General features: G+C 41.7%; 1 protein-coding gene and 1 long non-coding RNA gene across 3 annotated transcripts in view; one reads left to right on the top strand and one right to left on the bottom strand.

The window, feature by feature from the left end:
* Window positions 1–1,888, top strand: part of LOC116407938 — a 29,142-nt gene extending 27,254 nt beyond the window's left edge. The window contains exon 3 of the long non-coding RNA XR_004220626.1: window positions 1,536–1,888. This is a non-coding gene — a long non-coding RNA (uncharacterized LOC116407938). The remainder of the gene's footprint in view (window positions 1–1,535) is intronic.
* A 2,707-nt stretch (window positions 1,889–4,595) lies between these two features.
* LOC100485974 (rho GTPase-activating protein 39) overlaps window positions 4,596–23,049 on the bottom strand; it is a 63,982-nt gene continuing 45,528 nt past the window's right edge. For both annotated transcript variants that reach the window (XM_002932892.5, XM_004918504.4), the window contains 7 exons: window positions 17,893–18,445; window positions 12,930–13,025; window positions 11,740–11,813; window positions 8,674–8,873; window positions 8,255–8,346; window positions 7,369–7,538; window positions 4,596–5,711 (listed from right to left, as the gene is read on the bottom strand). In XM_002932892.5, coding sequence (XP_002932938.2) covers window positions 5,517–5,711; window positions 7,369–7,538; window positions 8,255–8,346; window positions 8,674–8,873; window positions 11,740–11,813; window positions 12,930–13,025; window positions 17,893–18,445 — 1,380 coding nt within the window. In that variant the 3' untranslated portion in view covers window positions 4,596–5,516. The remainder of the gene's footprint in view (window positions 5,712–7,368; window positions 7,539–8,254; window positions 8,347–8,673; window positions 8,874–11,739; window positions 11,814–12,929; window positions 13,026–17,892; window positions 18,446–23,049) is intronic.

Raw genomic sequence — 23,049 nt, 5'->3', positions numbered from 1 at the left:
TTTATTACATATATGAGCTTGATTTATGGGTCATTTATGGCAACATGTTTTATGTTCCACTAAAGCTGGCAATAAATGTCTAGTTTTGGTTCAAACTACCCGACACAATAAGGGTATGTTGGGGGGGCCTTTAAGATAATGTAATGAACTAATGGTATATAATGCTGGTTGTTTCCATTCACTATAATGGCAACCACTTTTCCCTACACTCACAGGGTGGATTTGGGCTTTGGAACGTGGGCATTTTCAGTGTGAACGTTGCCCGATGTGCGCAGAGACAAAAGGTTGGCGCCAAAGTGAATATCAGGCTACATTAGCCCTAAATAGATACTATCTAAAAAAAAAGCACGTTACATTTAATCTAAATAGAAATGTATTTGAAAATTTAATCTGTCTGTTTGGGGACTGTTACAACATTTCCTTTTAGATGGGAAAAGTTTCTAAGCTTCTGTGTCCGTTCAATATGGTGCAGCTCGAGCCAGAGAAAGATCAAGGTCGAGGCTGAGTCTGACTGATAATGTATAACCAAGGCCATTCTGATTATTTATGGTCAGGGATTTCAAAAGCCCTTTTCATCAGAGCTCCAGGGGCCAGGACCTCTAGCTCAAGCCTGTTTAACACATGATAAATAACAAGGATCTGCAGCCTGAGGCACAACTGCTCTTTCTGAGCTACAGCTAAAAGTACTGGCTGCTGGATACAGATTAGAAGTAGAATTCAGCGAAGGCAGCTGCTATGATAAAGATGTCAGATAACTGATGATGTTTTAATTGCAAATCAATATAGTACGGCCACATTGTAATGACAAAACATATGTAGGTATGTGTAATGGCAAGGGGAGGACATTTTCCTTTACACACCTCCTCTGAGTGATGTAGACTCTACAAATGGAAATGCTGACTGCAACTATACACCTGCAAATTGCTAAGGCCTCAAGAGCATTTATAAAAGATATATGACGTGGCACTGGTATTCAGCAGATTATATATCAACACGGTTGTGCAGTAATTACAAGCATTGTATGCAAAATTCTGTACAGCAAAACGTTTTTACAAAATAGCACAGTCTTCAAAAACACACAAACAAGTGGACAGTGGTTCAGAATGAGAATGTAACTGCTTTATCACAACACGGTCAGAGATTCTATGCAGGGAAGCAGATCACCGACTGGGAACAACGTTACGGTGGCACTGACTGTATATACAGGGAATAACTTATCAGAGCATGAGTTGTGACATTACTACAGTAACATACCTGCTGAAAAGCAAAACTAAAAACACCATATTTTCCCAGGCAATTCAACAGCTTTGGATTTCACCGCAGTGTTTGGCCAAATCTATCTGTTGGTGTTGATATGTAACTTAATCATGGTGTGGGACATTTTCGTAAAGGAGAAGGAAAGGCATAATCACTTAGGGGTGCCAATTTGTTAGGTGCCCCCCCAGTGATCTTAGAAACCTAAATATAGTTCACTTGAAACTTCACAGGGGTACTACTATTAAAGTGCCACATATCTATCTCCTTTTCTCTCCTAGGGAATCACTCCCGGCTGATGTGGGCTGTGTGAAAAGTAAGAAGATGGCGGCTCTCAGGTAAGCAATAAAAAAATTAGCAACCCCACTTGTGATACGATTGTTTAAAATTATCAGTTCAGTCCCATATTGCCTACCTCAAGGTGGGCATATCAGGGAAATATCTGCTTGTTTGGTGACCTTGCCAAACAAGCAGATCTTTTATTGTATGGCCAGCTTGAGGCAGTCAACAATCTGATCAATCTGACTGGTTTCTTTGGGTGACTAGAACAGCATAAGTAGCAGTGTGCATGATAACATCAGTAGCCAAGCTTTGTATCAGTGGCAGAAAACATGCCTGCCTCCATTATTAAATATGTTTCCACCATAAGGCCTGTTCCGCTGTAACAAAAGCTTTCAGACCAATGGCGCTTAAGTACTCTCACTACAGCAATTGGTCATTTTACCAATTAAACTAAAACAAGCTGTGCCTTTTAACATGCATTATTGCACTATGTATTTTGGGAATGGCTGATTACAGAGTGATTAGAGGCTTAGGTGCTCAGGCTATGTTGTTATCCTTTACAAATTTACAAGAAATCACGGGGCCACCAGCCAGGGTGCAGTCCTGGCATAATGAAAATAAAGAGATAATGGGTAAACCATCATTCAAGGTTGAGAGGAGGGGAGCTTGGCAAAGAGAGCAGTTAGTAGCAGATGTTACACTGGATCTGTTTCCTGAAACAATGTTTGATTTTTTGAAAACATCTCACATAGCTGCCAGTAACCTCCACAAAATAAAAAAAAAGAGCCAACAGAAGCATGGTTAATAAGTAACCGATTGCCCGTCTGTTTCTATCAGCTGGCAAAAAATAAGCCCTGGCATATCAAGTACACAGAGGCCCCCAACAAGCCCAATAAATAGTGACTGTCTATGGCTTATATCTGCCCCTCTGGCATTTGCCTGAACCCACAGATTGCCAGTCTGGGTCTGGGTCCTGGCATTCCAAGTACCCAGAGGCCCAAACAGCCCCCCCGGCCCAATAAATAGTGACTTGTCTATGGCATCTTACAGCAGCCCCTCTGGCATTTGCCTGAACCCACAGATTGCCAGTCTGGGTCTGAATGCAATGCATTCACTTTGTCTAAGAATGGAGCTTCCCACATTATACAGAGTATAGCGGGCTGGTTAGCTCTGCATAGGTTACTTGCACACACAGCTTTCATTTAGTATAAAGGGCATGCCACACAAGCTACTTACTCCAGATTAAAAAAAGACTTCATTGTTTACTATAGAACCTACTAAGAGCCTCTAAATTAGGTTCCTATACTGCCATGGTTGGTATCCATTTCTAGGTGGAACACAGATTAAAGGTGGCCATACACGTGGCGATCCGACGATGTTTCGTACGACCATCGGTCGCACGAAACATCGTAAGATCCGCCACACACCATTCAGGGCTGAATCGGCAGGTAAGGAGGTAGAAACAATAGGATTTCTACCTCCTTCTGCCGATTCAGCTCTGAAGGGAGAATTTTGGTCAGGCGCCTTCTATGGCGCCCGATCAAAATTTTCAAACTTGTCCGATCGGCGAGTCGTCCGATATCGGCAGCTTCCTGCGATATCGGTCGACTCGCCGACATGCCATACACGCACCGATTATCGTACGAAACGAGGTTTCGTACGATAATATCGGTGCGTGTATGGCCACCTTAAGCGCCATTTTCAATTTATTATTATATTAATCATGTATGTACATTTAAATACTATTGCCTGTTGGTGAAAGCAATATACCTCTATTGATAGGGATCATGGGGACCAATTTTTGTCCTGAGTGTCAGTACAAACAAAGGCATAGTTTTTGTAATTGCTATCTGGAACCACTGCACAAATAAAACAAAAAGTGTGAATTGTATAAACTAGGGGACAGGGGTATGAGTGCCCCGGGGACCAGCACCCCAAGGCACCAGGATGTTGTTGGCTCAGCTGCCATGCTGCAAGGAGTTGGTAAGGAAAAAGGGGGTGCAAAGTGGGGGCCAAGGTGAAAATTTTGCTCCTGGACTCAGTAGGCACAAGTTATGCTGATGTGTCAAACAATCCACCAACCAAGTTTGAATTTTAGATTCTCATGGCTTATTGAGTAAAGGTGGATTCATATTTTACCACATCAAAATGAAAGTTTCCTTTATTCTTCATTGTATATTTTGTAATAATCAGTGTAAAGATAAATAAATAGTGTTGTGGTGGCAACAATGTGTGGCTATCCTGGTAGTGGTCTGACCTAGTACAGTGAAGAAGAGACTGCTAAGGTTTCTAACATGCTAACATGATCTATAAATTGTATATCCCAAGCCAGTCTGGGTGTGACACTTTAGAGCGGCTCTATGCTGTATAACAGCTGTTACATAAATCTATATACACCTCCCAAAGTCAGCCGGGCAACTGCACTCTGTACTTCTGGAGAAAACAGTGGCACAGAAATCATGTTTGTACCCATATACAGCAGGTATCTCTCTCTCTACTCACATATATTCAGTTACATATAAAATGATATGTAGAAAAAAAAAAACCCACAAACCATCTTAGCTGCGTCTCTGCATATATACACAAATGTAATCTGTATATTTGATTTAGCCGTATGAATACAAAGGAATTGAAATTGGCTTTTCTTGTACAGATATATTGGCAAATATTGGATATGGATTATAAGTGCATTCAAAGTATATCCAGCCTAACAAAGGCTTGTTTGTTGTTCCCCTGAAGATGTAGCCAGAAATGCACTTTATGAAACAGCTTCCGGCAGATTACTAGAAGGAAAAAATAGGGCATTTCTGGTCAGAACGTCCTGACTTGTGACCAAGTACAGGCTGTGCTACTCCCAGCTTTAAATAAGTGTAATAGAACCTTCTGTTAGAGATTATGGTTTGAAACAATAGTTATCAAGGGGCGATATAAGGGAAGATAAAAGCTACAGAACATGGTAATATCCTAATAGCTCTAACGGCACAGCCATTACAAACAGGAAAGTTTGCCACTGTCCCAAAGGGGAAAAATGGAATAAAGGGGAAAAAAAAATCACAGCATTCTGCAAGCTCATATTTTAATGTGGATGTGACTCTGGCCTCTGCTTTTTTTTATTTGCAACAAGTAAATAACTAATAATAGTAATTATATCTTAATTAAAGGAGCACAATTTTAATATAAAAAAGGAAAGATGCCCCATTTGCTCTTTAGCAACCAATAAAAAGTAACAGCATCATCACAGTCCCTATTGGTTGTAGCATGGCTAGAATGACGGTTCCAATCAACATTTGGCACAAAGGGCAGTTAAGTCCCTGCAACTGTTTAGGATAACCAAGGAGGGAGCCAAAAAAATAAATAATATACATAGAAAAATATTCATTCCGTCATTGAAAAGATATTCACACTTGCAAAAAGGCCACGTGGGTCTGAACCTTTACATGTATTGTCACTTCTGTGGTGACCCTGCAACATTACAATCGAACCGAAAACAGCTAAATGCAAATAAAACAATATAATAAAAAATATATTATATATATATTTGAGGTGCAGTCCCTGCAAGGATGTAAAGCACGCTTTTTTTTTGCACAGCCTCTTGTGTGATGAATTCCCTTTGCAGATGGATTTTACCCGGCGCTTCTTAAAGAAGCATCACATTTTATTTTCTTGAAATGTTCTAGTGCTCACCTAACTGAGATAGGAGGTCTGGCACTGCAGAGAGATGCTTTAACGTTATCACATTTCAAGCCTCAAGATTGTATCCACAGCTTATCCGTTGGTCCAATTGATATTATATTTATATGTACGATGTTATTGAATTTTCCTATGAGTGGAGGCGCAAAAAATGCTAGTAAATATCCTGAGAACGTCTTATCAATGAGTCCTTGGAGGAAGTGCACCCGTCCGCTCTCATGAATAGAAAGAAGGGTTATATACACCTAGAACACAAGCCGGTGGTAGAATGGTGTCTGCGATTGCCGCTCTCAGATCACACCTCTAACAAAACTGGTGTCTAGATGCACGATCAGCATTCGCAGGAAGGACATCTCCTTCCGCGTGTTTTCAAATATGATCCTGGGGTCGTCCGACTGGCAGCGCAGGCAGTTGGGAGCCATCACCATGGCTAAGTTGTTGACGTCCATCTTCGTTGTGCCCACGTTAGATGGCTGGGAGAAGATCTGTGTTTGGGGGAAAGAATGAAAAATAAAAGTTTTTTAGAAACTGTATTCTATCTGAAACACTAGGGGTTAAAAGTGAACTCTTTTGAAAAATGGCACTGGCTAGTCAGTCCTATAAAATGAAGGTTTAGGATTTTATGGAAACCCTCCCACATGTATCAGTTTCTCATTTTAATCCTAGTAGGATCTTACGCATAGAGGCATCCGTCGTTCTCATAAATCTCACAGCTCTGTTATTTTCTATAAACCTTGATATGATCTCTTCATTACACTTTGTTTTTAATATTAACTCTCTTAGCATAACCAAATTTCATATAACAGATGTGCTCATAAACACTTGGTATCTCTCCCCTACACATATCAGATTCGCTCAAATGTCATTTTCTTCTTCTGCATTTCACTGGACCTGTAACTCAGGGGTCCCCAAGCTTTGTTACTCAAGCAACACAAGCACCATAAAAGTTCATGGAGGAGCCAAATAAGGGCTGTGATTGGCTATTAGGCAGCCTCTATGCACACTATCAGCTTACAGGGGGCTTTATTTGGTAGGAAATCTTGTTTTTTGGGGGCACTGAGAGCAACACTCAAGGGGTTGGTGAGCAACATGTTGCCCCTGAGCCACTGGTTGGGGATCACTGCTGTAACCCTTAGTTAGTCCTGCACTTTCCTCATTGTTCTCTCATTTGGCCTTTCTAGTATATAAGTTTCACAATAGGATCTATTGCTGCCTTACAAAAACTCCATGGCATTCACTGTTATGTTAAATGTTGTATGTTACCTTTAATGCTTGGGCTACTGACACAAGGCATTTTCACTGTCTCTATTTGCCAATGCAATTGCAATTTCCTATTGGTTGTAGCATGGCTAGAATGACAGTTCCAATCAATATTTGGCACAAAGGGCAGTAAAGTCCCTAAAACTGTTTAGGACAGGGGTCCCCAACCTTTCTTACTCGTGAGCTACAATCAAATGTAAAAAGACTTGGAGAGCAACAAAAGCATCATTAAAGTTTATGGAGGTGCCAAATAAGGGCTGTGATTGGCTATTAGGGGCCTCTATGCACACTATCAGCTTACAGGGGCTTTATTTGGTTGCAAATCTTGTTTTTATTCAACCAAAACTTGCCCCCAAGTCAGGAATTCAAAAATAACTCCCTGGTTTGGGGGCACTGAGAGCAACTACCTGGTTGGTGAGACACTGGTTGGGGATCACTGGTTTAGGATAACCTAAACAGTGGCAAAGATTGTGGGGGTAAGAAAGAAGATGGTGAAGCGTCAATCACTAGAATAGTACCCCAAGCCTGGCTTTTTTTTAGTGAAGGGAAGTCCTGGCCCAGGGTCTGAGGTAAGTGATTATAATTACTTTTGTACTTAGTTATAGGAGGTTGCCATTTAAGCAACCTCCTTTAGACTGCGGCCTTTAGACTTAGTACTCAAAGCTGTGTCTTTCAAAGTTTGGGGCTGCCCCAAGGGATAAGGGCACAAACTAAAGGCCAGTTAGTGAATCATTTATGGTTTAGTTCTTATTTGGTGTTCTAAATGCTACAACAATCATAGCAGAGTCACTGTTAAAATAAATGTACCCCTTAACATTCTCAAAACAATGCTGCAACTCAACAGATGCTGCAAGGCAATGCTTTGGTGGGGTGATTTCCTACCTGCAGAAAATGGATGAGATAACCAAGCACCAGGCGGTTGAGGTCAGGAAGCTGATGCACCACCGACACGGCGGCATCAGGGTTTTCGTAGTTACTGATGCACTGCTTGTAAAACTGCTGGGGGATAAGAGGCTCCTCTAGCTCCCGATACCACAGCTTTAAGAGGGAAGCTGAGGGGGATAAAAAAGAGAATATTTGTAACAACACTCTATAACCGTATATGAAGTCTTTGAGTAAAGGAAACTAGAAATAGTTGTAAAGTCAGGATTTAGAAACCCCTTGCAATATTTTAGCACCTACTCACTAACATTCCATTCTTTTCAGCCAAGTTTAATCTCCAACATTCAAAAACATCTAGCATACAATCTTGTTATAAGCCGAAATGTTCTTATCTTGTATGATTTATCTAGTCCTGTAAGTTCTCTTAATGGAAAAAGCTCCATTCAAAATGTATCTGGTGTGGGGGGGGAGCTTTCTAATGGGGCACTGATAATGAACAGGCATCAGTTTGTGCAACACTCAGAAGAATGCGGTGAAGACACTGCTGATGTGGGCTGAGCTCTCACAAGTGCCGGGCAGTTCCGCTGTCTATTATTAGCAGCCATGTTGATGGGAATTCCAGACCATCTTATAACACAACTACACATATATTCTACTCTACAAGGAAAGGGTTTCAAAGTCTGCTGACTTAAGGTGCCCATACACCATACATACAGGTGCTGTACAAACTTCCCGCACCTGTCCAATAATGGAAGATGTCGTTTTGCCTTCAGAAAGAGGCAGTTATGAATAACTGTATATTATCAGGAGGCCCTAGTCATAAATGTCTTGAAAAAGCGAACATTTCAATGCTTTTATGAACAACTATACATGTTTATTAACGTACCTGGAACTGTTGGATCCTCAAGGTTATCAGGAATTCTCCATTGTTCAACCTGCACTTTTAGCGCATTCACTTCATCAATGTCTCCTGGCACCCTGTACAACAATGAAACAGTTCTAGAACTCAGAATGCAGCAATGAAATGTGTTTATTCTCAGCTTTACCAATAGCAATCAATTTAGTTAAGTCATCCATATGTTCTCAAAAAAACAGGCTCCTGCTTACAGGACATCAGTCTCTTTGAATTTTCCCATATAACCTAATTATTTGTGGATGTTATTTTGCTTCATTTTGAAGCACCCTGAAAGCCTAATAGCTACCCATCAGGCTTGATGTTGAATATGTATATAATGATTTTGCAGATCACTCAGTAAAGTAAATCACCCAAATGCTATTTTAAAGGTCCCTGCAATATACACACACCTGAAGATTCCCTCTGTCTGCTCCCCTCCTAGTGCCAGAACTGCCTGGGACAGTTGTGTCTGCACCCACGGGAGCTGGCGATCTGGATAGACTTCTCTCTGCCGCTCCATGATTTCCTCCAGTGAACTCCCAAACAAAGATGGCGTTAGGATGGCGCTGCGGGCCTGTTCTATCTCCTCAATGGTTGGCTTTCTCAGACCCTGTTGCCGAGAGAAAATTAAAATTAAATCTGCTATTTTTCAGAGCCAAGTCTGAAAACGGCAAACTTTTATTATCAATGACCAGACCCTGTATTGTACAGTGAGTGGGAGAGGCACATCTGGTACAGTGAGCGGGAAGGAAAGATTCTGTGTGTGTGTGGTCATATCCTGTATTGTACTTGTTTGGGAATTGTGAGGGAAGAAGATCTCATCCACCCCTGTGGAATAGATTAGACTCTAAGCAGGGGTTCCCAACCTTTCTTCCTTGTGAGCCTCAGTCAAAAGTAAAAAGACTTGGGGAGCTACGCAAGCACCATAAAAGTTCATGGAGGAGCCAAATAAGGGCTGTGATTGGCTATTAGGGGCCTCTATGCACCCTATCAGCTTACAGGGGCTTTATTTGGTAGGGAATCTTGTTTTTATTCAACCAAAACTTGCCCCCAAGTCAGGAATTCAAAAATAACTCCCTGGTTTGGGGGCACTGAGAGCAACATCCAAGGGGTTGGGGAGCAACATGTTGCCCTGAGCCACTGGTTGGGGATCACTGCTCTAAGGGGCAGATCTATCAAAAGGATTCGGTTCGGAATTCGGCCAAGATACAGCCTTTTTAGCAGGATTCTGATTTTGGTGAATCCACGCTCCTGGTCGAACCGAATCTTTAAAATCACGTGACTTTTTGCCACAAAAACATGCAAGTTGAAACGCACACAGCACTCTTTAACCCTTCCGTATACTAATTTACATATCTAAATTAGGATTCGGATTTGATACAGTATTCGGCCGAATCCTTTACGAAGGATTCAGGGTTTGCCCCAACCGAAAATAGTTCGGTGCATCCCTAGTTTAGGGTTTAATACATAAAATAAAAAATACACTTTTATAAATCCCATTGGAATGGCTACAACATGGGTGAGTTTTTATGTATTAAGCTCTAAACTGGGGATGCACCAAATCCACTATTTTCGAATTCAGCCGAACCCTGAATCCTTTGTAAAGGCCGAATCCTGGATTTGGTGCATCCCTACCCGAAACTTACATTTTAATAAATCTGCCCCTAAGGATTCCTAACCACCCCATCCATGCACAGCTCAGCCCTACTCAGCAGTGTTTATGTAACACTCACACATACTTTAGCATTGCTCCGGCTGTTTATTCTTGCTTAGCTGGGGACAGGTTTCCCGTCAACATTGCCGCTATTAACAAATAGCTCTAACGTGCATCCCCTGCAGAGGGCTCATCACATTACCTTACATGGGGATTTCAAACCCACAATTAAACCCAATGCAAATAAACCAAAATAACAAAAGAACAAAAATGTTAAAAAAATGCCCAGACCTAGGCAGTGAACAGAGCACAAAAGATAAAAGGAAATATTTTCATCTATATTATTTAACTGGCATGTTATTTCTGTCCTAGTTCCTATTTCAGTTAGTTTCCATCTGGAACAAAGCAACGTATTCCTCTTTCAGTCTGATCAAGTTCCCTCTTAAAGGGAAAGCAATTCCTCAAATCTATTTTAAAAATGAGTTTCATCTTTAGAGCTGCAACACTAATAAACATGTCTGTCCCAAGCTGTACCCTGGTTATTATAGGGCATATCTACCTCAAAAATAACATTTTGCCTTATAAAAGAAAACAGAGTTCTACTAAATTTTGCAATATACATTCATTACAAATTTGTTATGGGTTTTATGTTGTTTGCATCTATATATTTACAGAGTTTGTTTGTCCTTTACTATTCTCTGCCCTGGTGGCTCTGGCTTTTGAATAGGGATGCACCGAATCCAGGATTCGGTTCGGGATTCGGCTGAGATTCAGGCCTTTTTCGTCAGGATTCGGCCGAATCCATGCTCCTTTCAGTAGCACTCACATTGTCACATTGTTTAGTGAATTCATATTTGATAGTAGCCTAGAATGATGTTCTCTTTTATTAGGCAGAATTACTTTTGAGCTTGATGTGGCCTTTAAAGTCTGAGTCCCTAAGCCGTAGACCAGGGGTGGCCAATTCGTCGATCGCGGTCCACCAGTCGATCCCCTGTGGATTTCTGGTGGACCGTGATCAAGCCAGGGATGCAGAAGTGCTCCGTGAATGTGTATGTAAGCTGCGTCACGTACATACACATTCACGCCGCAATTCCGCGTCGGTCTGGTCGATCCGGATCCAGGCCACCCCTGCCGTAGAGCTTACAGGCCAGGTTTGAGGCCTGGTTCTACAAAGAAATTACACAAATACTGCCACTACCTTTGTGTGTTTGTGATTTATCCTGGTATCCGTATCGTACTGAAGTATGTTTTACCGTATGCTATAGGGGAATATTTTTGGGACGTTGGGGGCAATGGGCATTAATCTCTTTGTTTTCATTGGTGCTACTATCCTAAGGGCCTCCAAGGAGACTTTACTGCTTAGCAGAAACTAAACCTGACGCATGTGAATATAAAGCTTTTGACAATTGAAGGTGATTTTTTTTTCTGATTACTCTATCAGGGTAGATATTGCTGCACCTAAATCTTTGGTAGAGGATCTGGTATTCAAGTGAATCAAAAGTAATGGACTGGGTTTATCCTTAACTTAATAGCAGGATCAAAAGCATGGAACGTAAGGGGACGTAATGCAAAAACGTTATGTATTTAAAAAAAATATATATGTATATATAAATGTATAGCAATAAATATTCCGTGGCCGGCACACCCTTAAAATTTGTCAACAGTTTATTTAAGACATATTGTTTAAAGAGAATCCGACATTTCGGTCCTCAATAGGACCTTTCTCAAGGATAAAACAATAGTGTTCGCACCAACTCTAAATACAATCTCAATTTCAACAAGTGGAAATTCCACTGAAATTTTGCTTTATTCAAATTTTTACCTTCTTTCCTCCGGTAATTGCCACCTTTTGCAGTTTGCGGTAACAGTACTTGGCGTAGGTGCTGATGGGTAAACCTAAAAAGAAAGCATCATACATGTGAGACGATAATAACACTGCACATCTAACCAATTTGCAAGCAGGAGATAGGCAGAGGTAGAGATTTAAGGGGTACTGGGGCACTAACTTTGCCCAGGAGCAGCAACCAATCAGCAGGAATAATTAACTGGTCGCCTGTTTAAAAGCAAACATCTTATTGGTTGCTATGGGTTACTACTGCTCCTGGGCAAACTTAGTGAGTTTTATTTCATATGGGGGATAGACTTCAGAAAGGACAGCGGAGCTGCTTTTCAAATATTAAATCAAGTTTTAGTGATTATCGGATAAAAGTGCTGCAAATAAACAGCTACAACGTATGACCTGCTTGAATTTTTTGAGTAATTTTCCCATAGCCTGGCTGGTAAAGGCAGCTTGTTGCCGCTACATACACTCTGTTTCACTTACGAATGCACCAAATCCAGGATTTGGTTTGGTATTTGGACAGGATTCGGCCTTTTTTGGCAGGGTTCGGATTCAGCCGAATCCATGGTCTTGGCCTAACCGAATCTGAATTAGCATATGCTGGAAGGGTTAAATGTCCGCATGAACAAGGAAGTGGAAATTTTTTAACACTTAACCCTTCCAAATCCTAATTAGTATATGCTAATTAGGATTCAGTGCGGTATTTGGCCTAATCCCTAGGAAACTATGGATGCACCAAACCTAGTTTTTTGGGTTGGCCGAACCCCCGAATCCATCATAAGGGATTGGGCCGAACCCCCGAATCCATCATAAGGGAATTGGGCCGAACCCGAAAAACTAAGTTTGGTGCATCCCTAGTTTCACTGGCTATTCTGTGCTGCCTTATGGCACATTTTGCAGCTGCTTTTTGGCGACTAACACCATTGGGACTGCGGTGCCAGGACATGCTGACATATTTATGCCATATTTATGTTCATCATTCACACAAGTCCCTGCCCCAGGTCACTATTATATTTACACATTAGGGTCTGCGTTATCAGAGGACGGTTAAACCTACTGTATGTTTTTGGAGAGCGGGAGGAAACCGGAGAAGCTGAAAGGAAACCCACGCAACCTACTTATCTGTACAATCAGTCTGTTCTTACATAAGGAAAGGAACACATGAAACCAACCTTCTTCTTCTTCATCTCCGTTCTGCTTCCTCTTTTTTCGAGATTTTGTGATCTTCTTGGTTTTCAATTCCTGAACTTCATGAATTCTCTGGGTTACTAGAAATAAAAATATAATGCTTAGTTACACGTGGTCTGTGGATAAAGGGTTGGTTTGCATGGCCCCCCAACTCTATACCCCAGGGTTTTTTTTTAATTATGTATCAGAGAGCTAAACATACAAATGTATGGAGTTTTCATTGCCAAGCATTGTGTTTCATAATACCCTCTAGCTCTGTCACCTTAAGGGTGAAGACACACGGAGCTACTAGTAGCAGCTACTTGTCATGTCTACTAAAATAGACAATGCTGATCATTTACTGATAACTGTCTCTAACCGAGGCAATTCTCAGTATTGTCTATGGCAGGGGATTTTCTGGCGTTTCGTAGCCATGAAAAATAGCTGCTACTAATAGCTCCATGTGTCTTTACCCTTAGGGTAAAGAGAGCTACTAGTAGCAGCTACTGTTTCATGGCTACTAAAGGCCAGAAAATACCCTGCCATAGACAATACAGAGAATTGCCTCTGCTAAAACACACATAGAGATAGTTATCAGTAAATGATCAGCATTGTCTATTTTAGTAGACATGACAAGTCTCCCTTGTTGCGGGCGACTAATCTCCCCGATATGACATCCCACCAGCGAAAATGTAAATCGCCGGAGGGGTGGCATACGCGGTGCTGCGAGAGGCTCGCGTATGCCATCCCATATCGGGGGGATTAGTCGCCCGCAACAACGGAGATTTGTCGCGGGCGACTAATCTCCCTCTTGTGCCAGAGCACTAAGTGTGAAGACACATGAAGCTACTAGTAGCAGCTACTTGTCGTGGCTACTAAAAAAGACAATGCTGATCATTTACTGATAATTGTCTCTACGTGTGTTTTAGCAGAGGCAATTCTCAGTATTGTCTATGGCAGGGGCTTTTCTGGCATTCAGTAGCCTTGAAAAAGTAGCTGCTATAGTAGCCCAGTGTGTCTTTACCCTAAGGGCTCTGGCAAATGGGGAGATTAGTCGCCCCCGCGACAAAACTCCCTGTTCGCGGGCGACTAATCTCCCCGAGTTGCCTTCCCCTGCCATCCCACCGGCGACAATGTAAGTCGCCGGTGGGATGGCACACGCGGCGGCGCAATTTCACGAAATCGCGCCGCGACTCGCGGGCGACTAATCTCCCCGTGTGCCAGAGCCCTAAGTGTGTTTAGGGGACAATCCTGGGTAAATGAGCTAGATTTTGGCTCCAAAATAACATAACTTTTCCCAGATATCTAGCAAGACAATAAGTATTACATTGCATTAAAATATTGAAGTATCTTAGCTCACACTTGCATTAAAAAAAGGTTACACATTCTTAATTTCTTTTTTTACACCTTTCTAAATATTTGCAGGTTCCAATCACCGATGCAGTCTGTATTTTTGTGCTTTAGTCTCAGTTACACATGAACTTGTCTATTTATAGAGTATATAATTAGCAACTGAGCATTTTTGTCTATTTCAATCTTTGGCTTAGTCTGCCCCCACATTAAAAGAGTGTACGCTAGCCCCTTATTACCGTATATTCTTTAGCAGATTATATAGTCTGTCCCTCGCTGCTGGCTATGAGGCTTAGGCATTAGAAGCCACATTAGAAGGTGTAAGCAGATACAAACAAAATGGTGTCATAAAATCTCAGCAGAGTTGAACAGGTCAGAAAAGTATGACTAATATATTATAAGGTGTAATGTACCCCCTACTGTAAATGCTAAGGATATTAGAAGTCACTGAGGGGTTCTGTGCCCATATAAAGGCACAAGGCTGCAGGCTGAGTTATACAGGGAACTCTGAGTATCACTCATGTATTATAAGGGGTAATGTACCCCCCTACTGTAAATGATAAGGATATTAGCAGTCACTGAGGGGTTCTGTGCCCATATAAAGGCACAAGGCTGCAGGCTGAGTTATACAGGGAACTCTGAGTATCACTCATGTATTATAAGGGATAATGTACACCCTACTGTAAATGATAAGGATATTAGCAGTCACTGAGGGGTTCTGTGCCCCCCATATAAAGGCACAAGGCTGCAGGCTGAGTTATACAGGGAACTCTGAGTATCACTCATGTATTATAAGGGATAATGTACCCCCTACTGTAAATGATAAGGATATTAGAAGTCACTGAGGGGTTCTGTGCCCATATAAAGGCACAAGGCTGCAGGCTGAGTTATACAGGGAACTCTGAGTATCACTCATGTATTATAAGGGATAATGTACCCCCTACTGTAAATGATAAGGATATTAGCAGTCACTGAGGGGTTCTGTGCCCATATAAAGGCACAAGGCTGCAGGCTGAGTTATACAGGGAACTCTGAGTATCACTCATGTATTATAAGGGATAATGTACCCCCTACTGTAAATGATAAGGATATTAGCAGTCACTGAGGGGTTCTGTGCCCATATAAAGGCACAAGGCTGCAGGCTGAGTTATACAGGGAACTCTGAGTATCACTCATGTATTATAAGGGATAATGTACCCCCTACTGTAAATGATAAGGATATTAGAAGTCACTGAGGGGTTCTGTGCCCATATAAAGGCACAAGGCTGCAGGCTGAGTTATACAGGGAACTCTGAGTATCACTCATGTATTATAAGGGATAATGTACCCCCTACTGTAAATGATAAGGATATTAGAAGTCACTGAGGGGTTCTGTGCCCATATAAAGGCACAAGGCTGCAGGCTGAGTTATACAGGGAACTCTGAGTATCACTCATGTATTATAAGGGATAATGTACCCCCTACTGTAAATGATAAGGATATTAGAAATCAGTAAGACATTCTGGGACCATATTAAAGCACAAGACTGCAGACTGTGTGGTTTTATACAAGCTATGGAAATAATTTCCTTATATATAAATATTGTATATCCTTAAGGATATACATCGTTTTTTAAGCTGCATGCTGATTGAGTAAATCATATAACCACATTAAGCAACCATTAGAAATAATGACATCACTAAGTACTACTGATTTACAGAATACCCAAGGCTTTTTCATTTCATAGACATATAATTTGATGCTAAATGCACTTAATAGTTTCCTCTTACTTAATAAATGCTTTATTTTAAGCTACTAACACTCCCTGCCCTCCTTGCTTTAAATACAAACTGTCGTACTGGATTCTGAGGCGGCATTAATCAAGAGAACTTATTTACCATACCATTCCTTAGTACATAAAAACTCACCTGTTTTCTATTCATTCCTATGGGATTTTCAGAAGCCTATTTATGAAATGGTGAGCTGTAACTCTCACCCATTGATAAATACACTTCTAAAAATCCCATAGGAATGAATAGAACAGTTTTTATGTACTAAGCTCTAAACTCACCTTTTGATCATTTCTGCCCCCAAGTGATGCCAGTTTGCCCCCATTTGTTATTGTACACATAACTGCATGCCTTTAGTTTGCATTGTCACTTGGTAAAGAATTTTCACCATATACTGAAGCAGAACGTGTGACGTGTATGTGAGCTGGTTGGCTGCCAGACACGTGCATTCCAAATATACTCCTTTTCCTGACATTCCTAGCGCTGGAGAACTGAATGCACTGACCTAAGCTGTAACTTCATACAGAAGGTACTCAGTGAACACATTCTTTCAGCTCTGTATATAAACTACATCAAAACGACATTATTCTCAGCACAGTATGGCAGCTGCCCGAGTATACCCAGAGCTGCAGTTCGTCATGTACTTTTATTCCAGAAAAAAATTCCCTCTTTGGCATTTAATACTGATTTCTGATTGCTTCCAGCTTTGTGTCGCACAGTGGATCCTGCAGATGTAGCACACATGAGTCCTGGCTGTAAAACAAACAGGTTGTCTGGCTGCACCATAATGCCACAGATGTGTACTGGGTACACTGACACCCCCAATAGTCAACGGGGGCAAAAAGGTTTCCCATAAAGGGGTTTGGAAAAATAAATAAATTGCTGTGATAACAAACATTCACCACACTTTCATCCTGGTGGTAAAAGTATATGGTTTATACCCACCACAGGGTTGTGTTTGCACAGGCAGAACCCACAGATGTGACCCACATGGCTAAAGTAACACCATATTTCCCTGACTCTAAAGTGACACACAGGACTTTATAGTCTTAAGGTCCCCATACACGGGCCGGTTGTAGCTGCCGATATGGGTCCCTTGGACCGGTTCGGCAGCTTATCGGCCCGTGTAGGGTCAGAAACGACTGCGATACCCGACCGATATCTGGCCTGAAATTGTCCAGATATCGATTGGGCAGGTTAAAAAATCTAGTCGGATCAGGGGCCGCATCAGCTCGTTGATGCGGTCCCCAAACCGACTTTGCCTATACCCGTCATTATAATTCGATCGTTTGGCCCTGGAATTAGCCTACACGTTCCCCGATATTGCCCACCCGTAGGTGGGGATATCGGGTGAAGATTCGCTCGCTTGGCGACCTCGCCAAGCAAACGAATCTTCACGTGTATGGGCACCTTTAGTCAGTACTTAAAGGTGAAGACACACAGACCTACTTAGTAGCAGCTACTTTTTCATGGCTATTAACCGCCAGAGGATTGCCTCTGCTAAAACACACATAGAGACAATTATCAGTAAATGATCAGTAAATGATTATCTATTTTAGTAGCTACAAGAAGTAGCTGCTACTAGTAGCCCTGTGTGTCTTCACCCTAAAAAACTAAAAGGACGCCCCACAGGATTATATATCCACAGCCAGAGACCATATTTATGACCTACCAGACTATAAATGCACAGTCAAGACTGCACAAAGCATGAACCCACAATTAATAAATATGGTGCTACGCCCTAGTAGTATATGAGTACTATTTATAAACAGACACTCCGCCGTTAATAAACAAGACTGTATTAACAGAATGAGACGCCACAGATAAGGATAATGCGCAGAACACTTACTGTTCAGATCATTGGCTTCTTCCAGGTGTTTGTAGATATAACCTTCCAAATAAGACTGAAATTTAGGCGAAGGTGAGAAGAATCCCAGACTGATAGCCATGAGCTCCCATCCATAGGCCAAGCTCCTGTAGGTCATGTTATTGGTGGTCTGTCTTACTAACTGCATGTACAGTTCATCCCTTAAACCCTGCATACTCCAACATTTAGTCACTAGCACCAGTGCCACCTGGTTCCTGTCTGTCCGTGCCTGGCGGTCTCCCATGTAGACCTGGACTAGCTTGAACATTTCACAGGCTTCCTTCTTGATTACCCTGTTGCTGGTGATCAACATGGGTTTCTTGATGGAGCCTCCATTCCAGGAGAGCATGTTGGAGATGGAGATTCTCCTGCGGAAGATGCCCTGCGTGTGCATGTTAAGGTTTTTAGTGGCCCAGTCCACCATGCTGGTTTGGGAAAGGGGTTTCCTCAAGGTTGTATAAGGAAACTGGTATCCAGGTGCAAATCCTTGCTGTCCACGCCCGTCACTTGTGGGGTTTGCCTCCAATGTTCCACTCTGTAAGCAGAAAAAAAAGAAAGTTGAGTAGACATATACATAGCACCTCAACCAGAAGGATCATAATTTCATAAATAAATATCTAATATAGATTTTGTAAACAGATAAAAACACAAAAAGCAGTAACTCATAGCGAGCAATCTTTAGGCTTAAAGTTGCCACGCAGGCAGAATTCAGCTGCCGATTTGGGTCCTTCAGAACTATTTTACACGGCCCATGGATGGGCACCCCCGACGGGCCTACCTGACTGATATCTAGCCTAAAATTGGCCAGATCTCAATCGGGCAGGTTTGGTTGTCCCATCGGATCAAGGACAGCATCAGCATAGACCCCATACAATATCATAATCTGCACAAAGCCCACAGTGCACGGACCACTGGCGGTATCCTGGCAAAATAAGAGCACCTAAAGCAAAGAAATCAGAGAGTGGGACATGACAATATTAAGGCCGAGGTGCATATTGCACAAATCCAGAAATAGCCACTGCAACAGGCTGCTTGGATACCAGTGGTGGAACAGATTGCGTTTAATTATTCAGCACTCTCTATATATACTTTATAATCTGAAACAAAGGGCAAATAAGGATCCAAGTAAATCTAAATCTGAAAACCACATTTCTAGAGAATCACTGTTAAAGCCTTTAGGCACCCACTGTGACCCCTCTCTTTTCCCAGCTCATACAGCATTAAGCACCAAATGTCATTTTTCTATCACTCCGGCAGCTTTGTAGGCACAGACTGGCTATTTCTTTACATCATTAAAGAAATGACCCTAGACAATTCTCCTCTCAGTAAATAATATTTATCTGTAAAGATAAAGGCTGAGAAGTCCAACATCATCTTTGGGAACTGCAGACTGGTCTGAATTAGATACTTTTAAAACAAATTATGCACAGTGATCATCAACAACGAGCAAAGCCATTTTCATTTGTGTGGTCCAAATAATGAGGTTGCATATTTAGGCTTCGAGGTTCTACCACACCCAATAATTATTTCTATTACAAGATAGGGCCAGGTGTCTTATATAACAGGATTTATAATTGGCTCATAGCAAGTTGGAACATCTACAGTGGCAACAATAGAAGTAACTGACATATCCAGTGAAACAGACTGGCAAAATAACATTCTGTATATGAAGGCTAAGCACAGACAGGGTAGTACATAATATAATTAAATCCTTACCCTACTAGGTGTTCATTAACAGGCAAGCTGCAGACTGTGCCAGTGTCTGGGCTGTCACACAGTATGTCTCTGTATAGATTAGCAACTGTATATGGATAAATTAGCAAACCTTTTCACATGCCTGATCCACAAACTATCAGTAGGGATAGCAATAGGAATATATGATATGCCTGTCTGGATAAGAATTGCCCCCTTGCATTTAAACTGCAAATACATTGAATCCACATCCTGTTTGGCTAAATAGAAATCCATTTAAATAAATGCTGTGTGCGTGTCTAGAAACTAGTGCAGGACTAGCGAAGGACTTACTGTAGCTTTAATATGAGAGGTGGCCCCAAGCCTGGATTTATGAGTCAGAATCTCATGTGGAATGTACAAAATGGGACTATTTGGGTTGATTAAACATAGACACGAACCTACCAGTCTTCCCTAAATCTAATGATTACTGGGCAGAATCTGTGCTTCATACAGTGGAGGAAATAATTATTTGACCCCTCACTGATTTTGTAAGTTTGTCCAATGACAAAGAAATGAAAAGTCTCAGAACAGTATCATTTCAATGGTAGGTTTATTTTAACAGTGGCAGATAGCACATCAAAAGGAAAATCGAAAAAATAACTTTAAATAAAAGATAGCAACTGATTTGCATTTCATTGAGTGAAATAAGTTTTTGAACCCTCTAACAAAAAAAGACTTAATACTTAGTGGAAAAACCCTTGTTTGCAAGCACAGAGGTCAAACGTTTCTTGTAATTGATGAGCAAGTTTGCGCACATTTTAGGAGGAATGTTGGTCCCACTCCTCTTTGCAGATCATCTCTAAATCCCTAAGGTTTCGAGGCTGTCTCTGTGCAACTCTGAGCTTGAGCTCCCTCCATAGGTTTCCTATTGGATTAAGGTCCGGAGACTGACTAGGCCACTCCATGACCTTAATGTGCTTCTTCTTGAGCCACTCCTTTGTTGCCTTTGCTGTATGTTTTGGGTCATTGTCGTGCTGGAACACCCATCCACGACCCATTTTCAGTTTCCTGGCAGAGGGAAGGAGGTTGTCGTTCAGGATTTCACGATACATGGCTCCGTCCATTTTCCCGTTAATGCGAATAAGTTGTCCTGTGCCCTTAGCAGAAAAACACCCCCAAAGCAAAATGTTTCCACCCCCATGCTTGACGGTGGGGACGGTGTTTTAGGGTTCATAGGCAGCATTTTTCTTCCTCCAAACACAGCGAGTTGAGTTAATGCCAAAGAGCTCTATTTTGGTCTCATCAGACCACAGCACCTTCTCCCAGTCACTCACAGAATCATTCAGGTGTTCATTGGCACACTTCAGACGGGCCTGCACATGTGCCTTCTTGAGCAGGGGGACCTTGCGAGCCCTGCAGGATTTTAATCCATTGCGGTGTAATGTGTTTCCAATGGTTTTCTTGGTGACTGTGGTCCCTGCTAATTTGAGGTCATTAACTAACTCCTCCCGTGTAGTTCTAGGATGCTTTTTCACCTTTCTCAGAATCATTGACACCCCACGAGGTGAGATCTTGCGTGGAGCCCCAGAGCGAGGTCGATTGATGGTCATTTTGTGCTCCTTCCATTTTTGAACAATCGCACCAACAGTTGTCACCTTCTCTCCCAGCTTCTTGCTAATGGTTTTGTAGCCCATTCCAGCCTTGTGCAGGTCTACAATTTTGTCTCTGACATCCTTGGACAGCTCTTTGGTCTTTCCCATGTTGGAGAGTTTGGAGTCTGCTTGATTGATTGATTCTGTGGACAGGTGTCTTTTATACAGGTGACTAGATAAGACAGGTGTCCTTAATGAGGTTGACTAATTGAGTAGAAGTGTCTAACCACTCTGTGGGAGCCAGAACTCTTAATGGTTGGTAGGGGTTCAAAAACTTATTTCACTCAATGAAATGCAAATCAGTTGCTATCTTTTATTTAAAGTTATTTTTTCGATTTTCCTTTTGATGTGCTATCTGCCACTGTTAAAATAAACCTACCATTGAAACGATACTGTTCTGAGACTTTTCATTTCTTTGTCATTGGACAAACTTACAAAATCAGTGAGGGGTCAAATAATTATTTCCTCCACTGTATGATCAGCAGGAAGTAGTTACAAGCCACATGACTACCAATAGGTCCTCAAACAGTAAACAAAGTGTAACCTGACAAGTCTTCATCACAATGGCTTGCCACTTGTACTCAGATGGCTACAAACAGGGTCATGGCTAAATAAAACCCCACAGATGCCTCCAGCTAAACAGCCGTTTGTTTTTTTATTACCATTTGAATGCAGAGACCTGGGAAGTGACCACACATCAAGCAGGAGACATTCATATATTTTAGCATAATAATTATCAATCTACAAATGTGTTCATTTTCTTTAGGTGTAACTGAAGGGTAGGACGTATCAGACAATCTGGAGTTAGTACTCTAGATGCTTAATTTTATCCAGAGGGTCTGGTAGTGGGATTATACTGTATTAGCCAAGGGTACAATAACAGTAGCCTTTGACTTCTAATAAAACCTAAAGTTACCATACAGGGGCAGATTTAAGCTGCTAATTTGACCCCTACAGATCAAGCCAGCAGCTTATCTTCCCATGTATAGGGCCTTCTGGCAAGGCAAAAATTGACTAGATATTGACTGGGCACGTTTTAAGTCCCTTTGGGGCAAGGGCTGCTATAGTTCACTTACATGTACCTCGCCGTAATGGCCTGCATCTTCCATCATTGTGGTCCAAACAATCAGATCAGCATGAAATATCAGGGAAAGATCCACACGCCTGGCAAGGTCACCAAAAAGCAGATCTTTTAGTGTATTGCCAGCTTTAGTAATATGGGGTATCAATTGGGGTTATGCCATATTTGCCAGAGGTACAACAACAGAGGGAAGACACCTGGAGTCTAGTAAGGGTGAAAGACACATGGGGCAATGAGTTGCCATGACTGCGTGCCGATTTGCGGTGCAACAATTAGTCACCGTGACTTTTTTTAAAAAGTTGCTGTGACTAATCGCCCTGTGTGTCTTCGCCTTAAGAGAGGTTGTCTGCGGAGGAATAATGTTTGGGTAACTTTACTAGACAGTAGATTGGTTTAATCACTAAGTAGACTTATGTTTGGGCTTATTATTTATAAAACGCCTACATGTATTTATAAAACACCTACATATTCTGCTGTGTTGTACAATCAATGGGTGTATAGTAAAACAACATACATAACCAATGCAAGAGTTAGAGGGCCCTGCCAAAAAGTGCTTGCTTTTAATCAGACAGAACAGCCATGTTTGTAAATGTAATTGCTACTGAAATCAGTATCTTTCTGGGTGTTTTTATTCTCTGAAGCAATAACAGACCTGAAGTAGAACCAGGCATTAATGAAGAGCACAAAAGGAGACAGACAGATGCATCTTGCGATTGCAATTACATTTAGATG

The sequence above is a fragment of the Xenopus tropicalis genome, chromosome 10 (genome assembly GCF_000004195.4).
Source record: "Xenopus tropicalis strain Nigerian chromosome 10, UCB_Xtro_10.0, whole genome shotgun sequence".
In the NCBI taxonomy this organism is placed as follows: Eukaryota; Metazoa; Chordata; class Amphibia; order Anura; family Pipidae; genus Xenopus; species Xenopus tropicalis.
The sequence above is the reverse complement of the archived record's forward strand: the minus strand, read 5'-3'. Positions and strand labels throughout refer to the sequence as shown.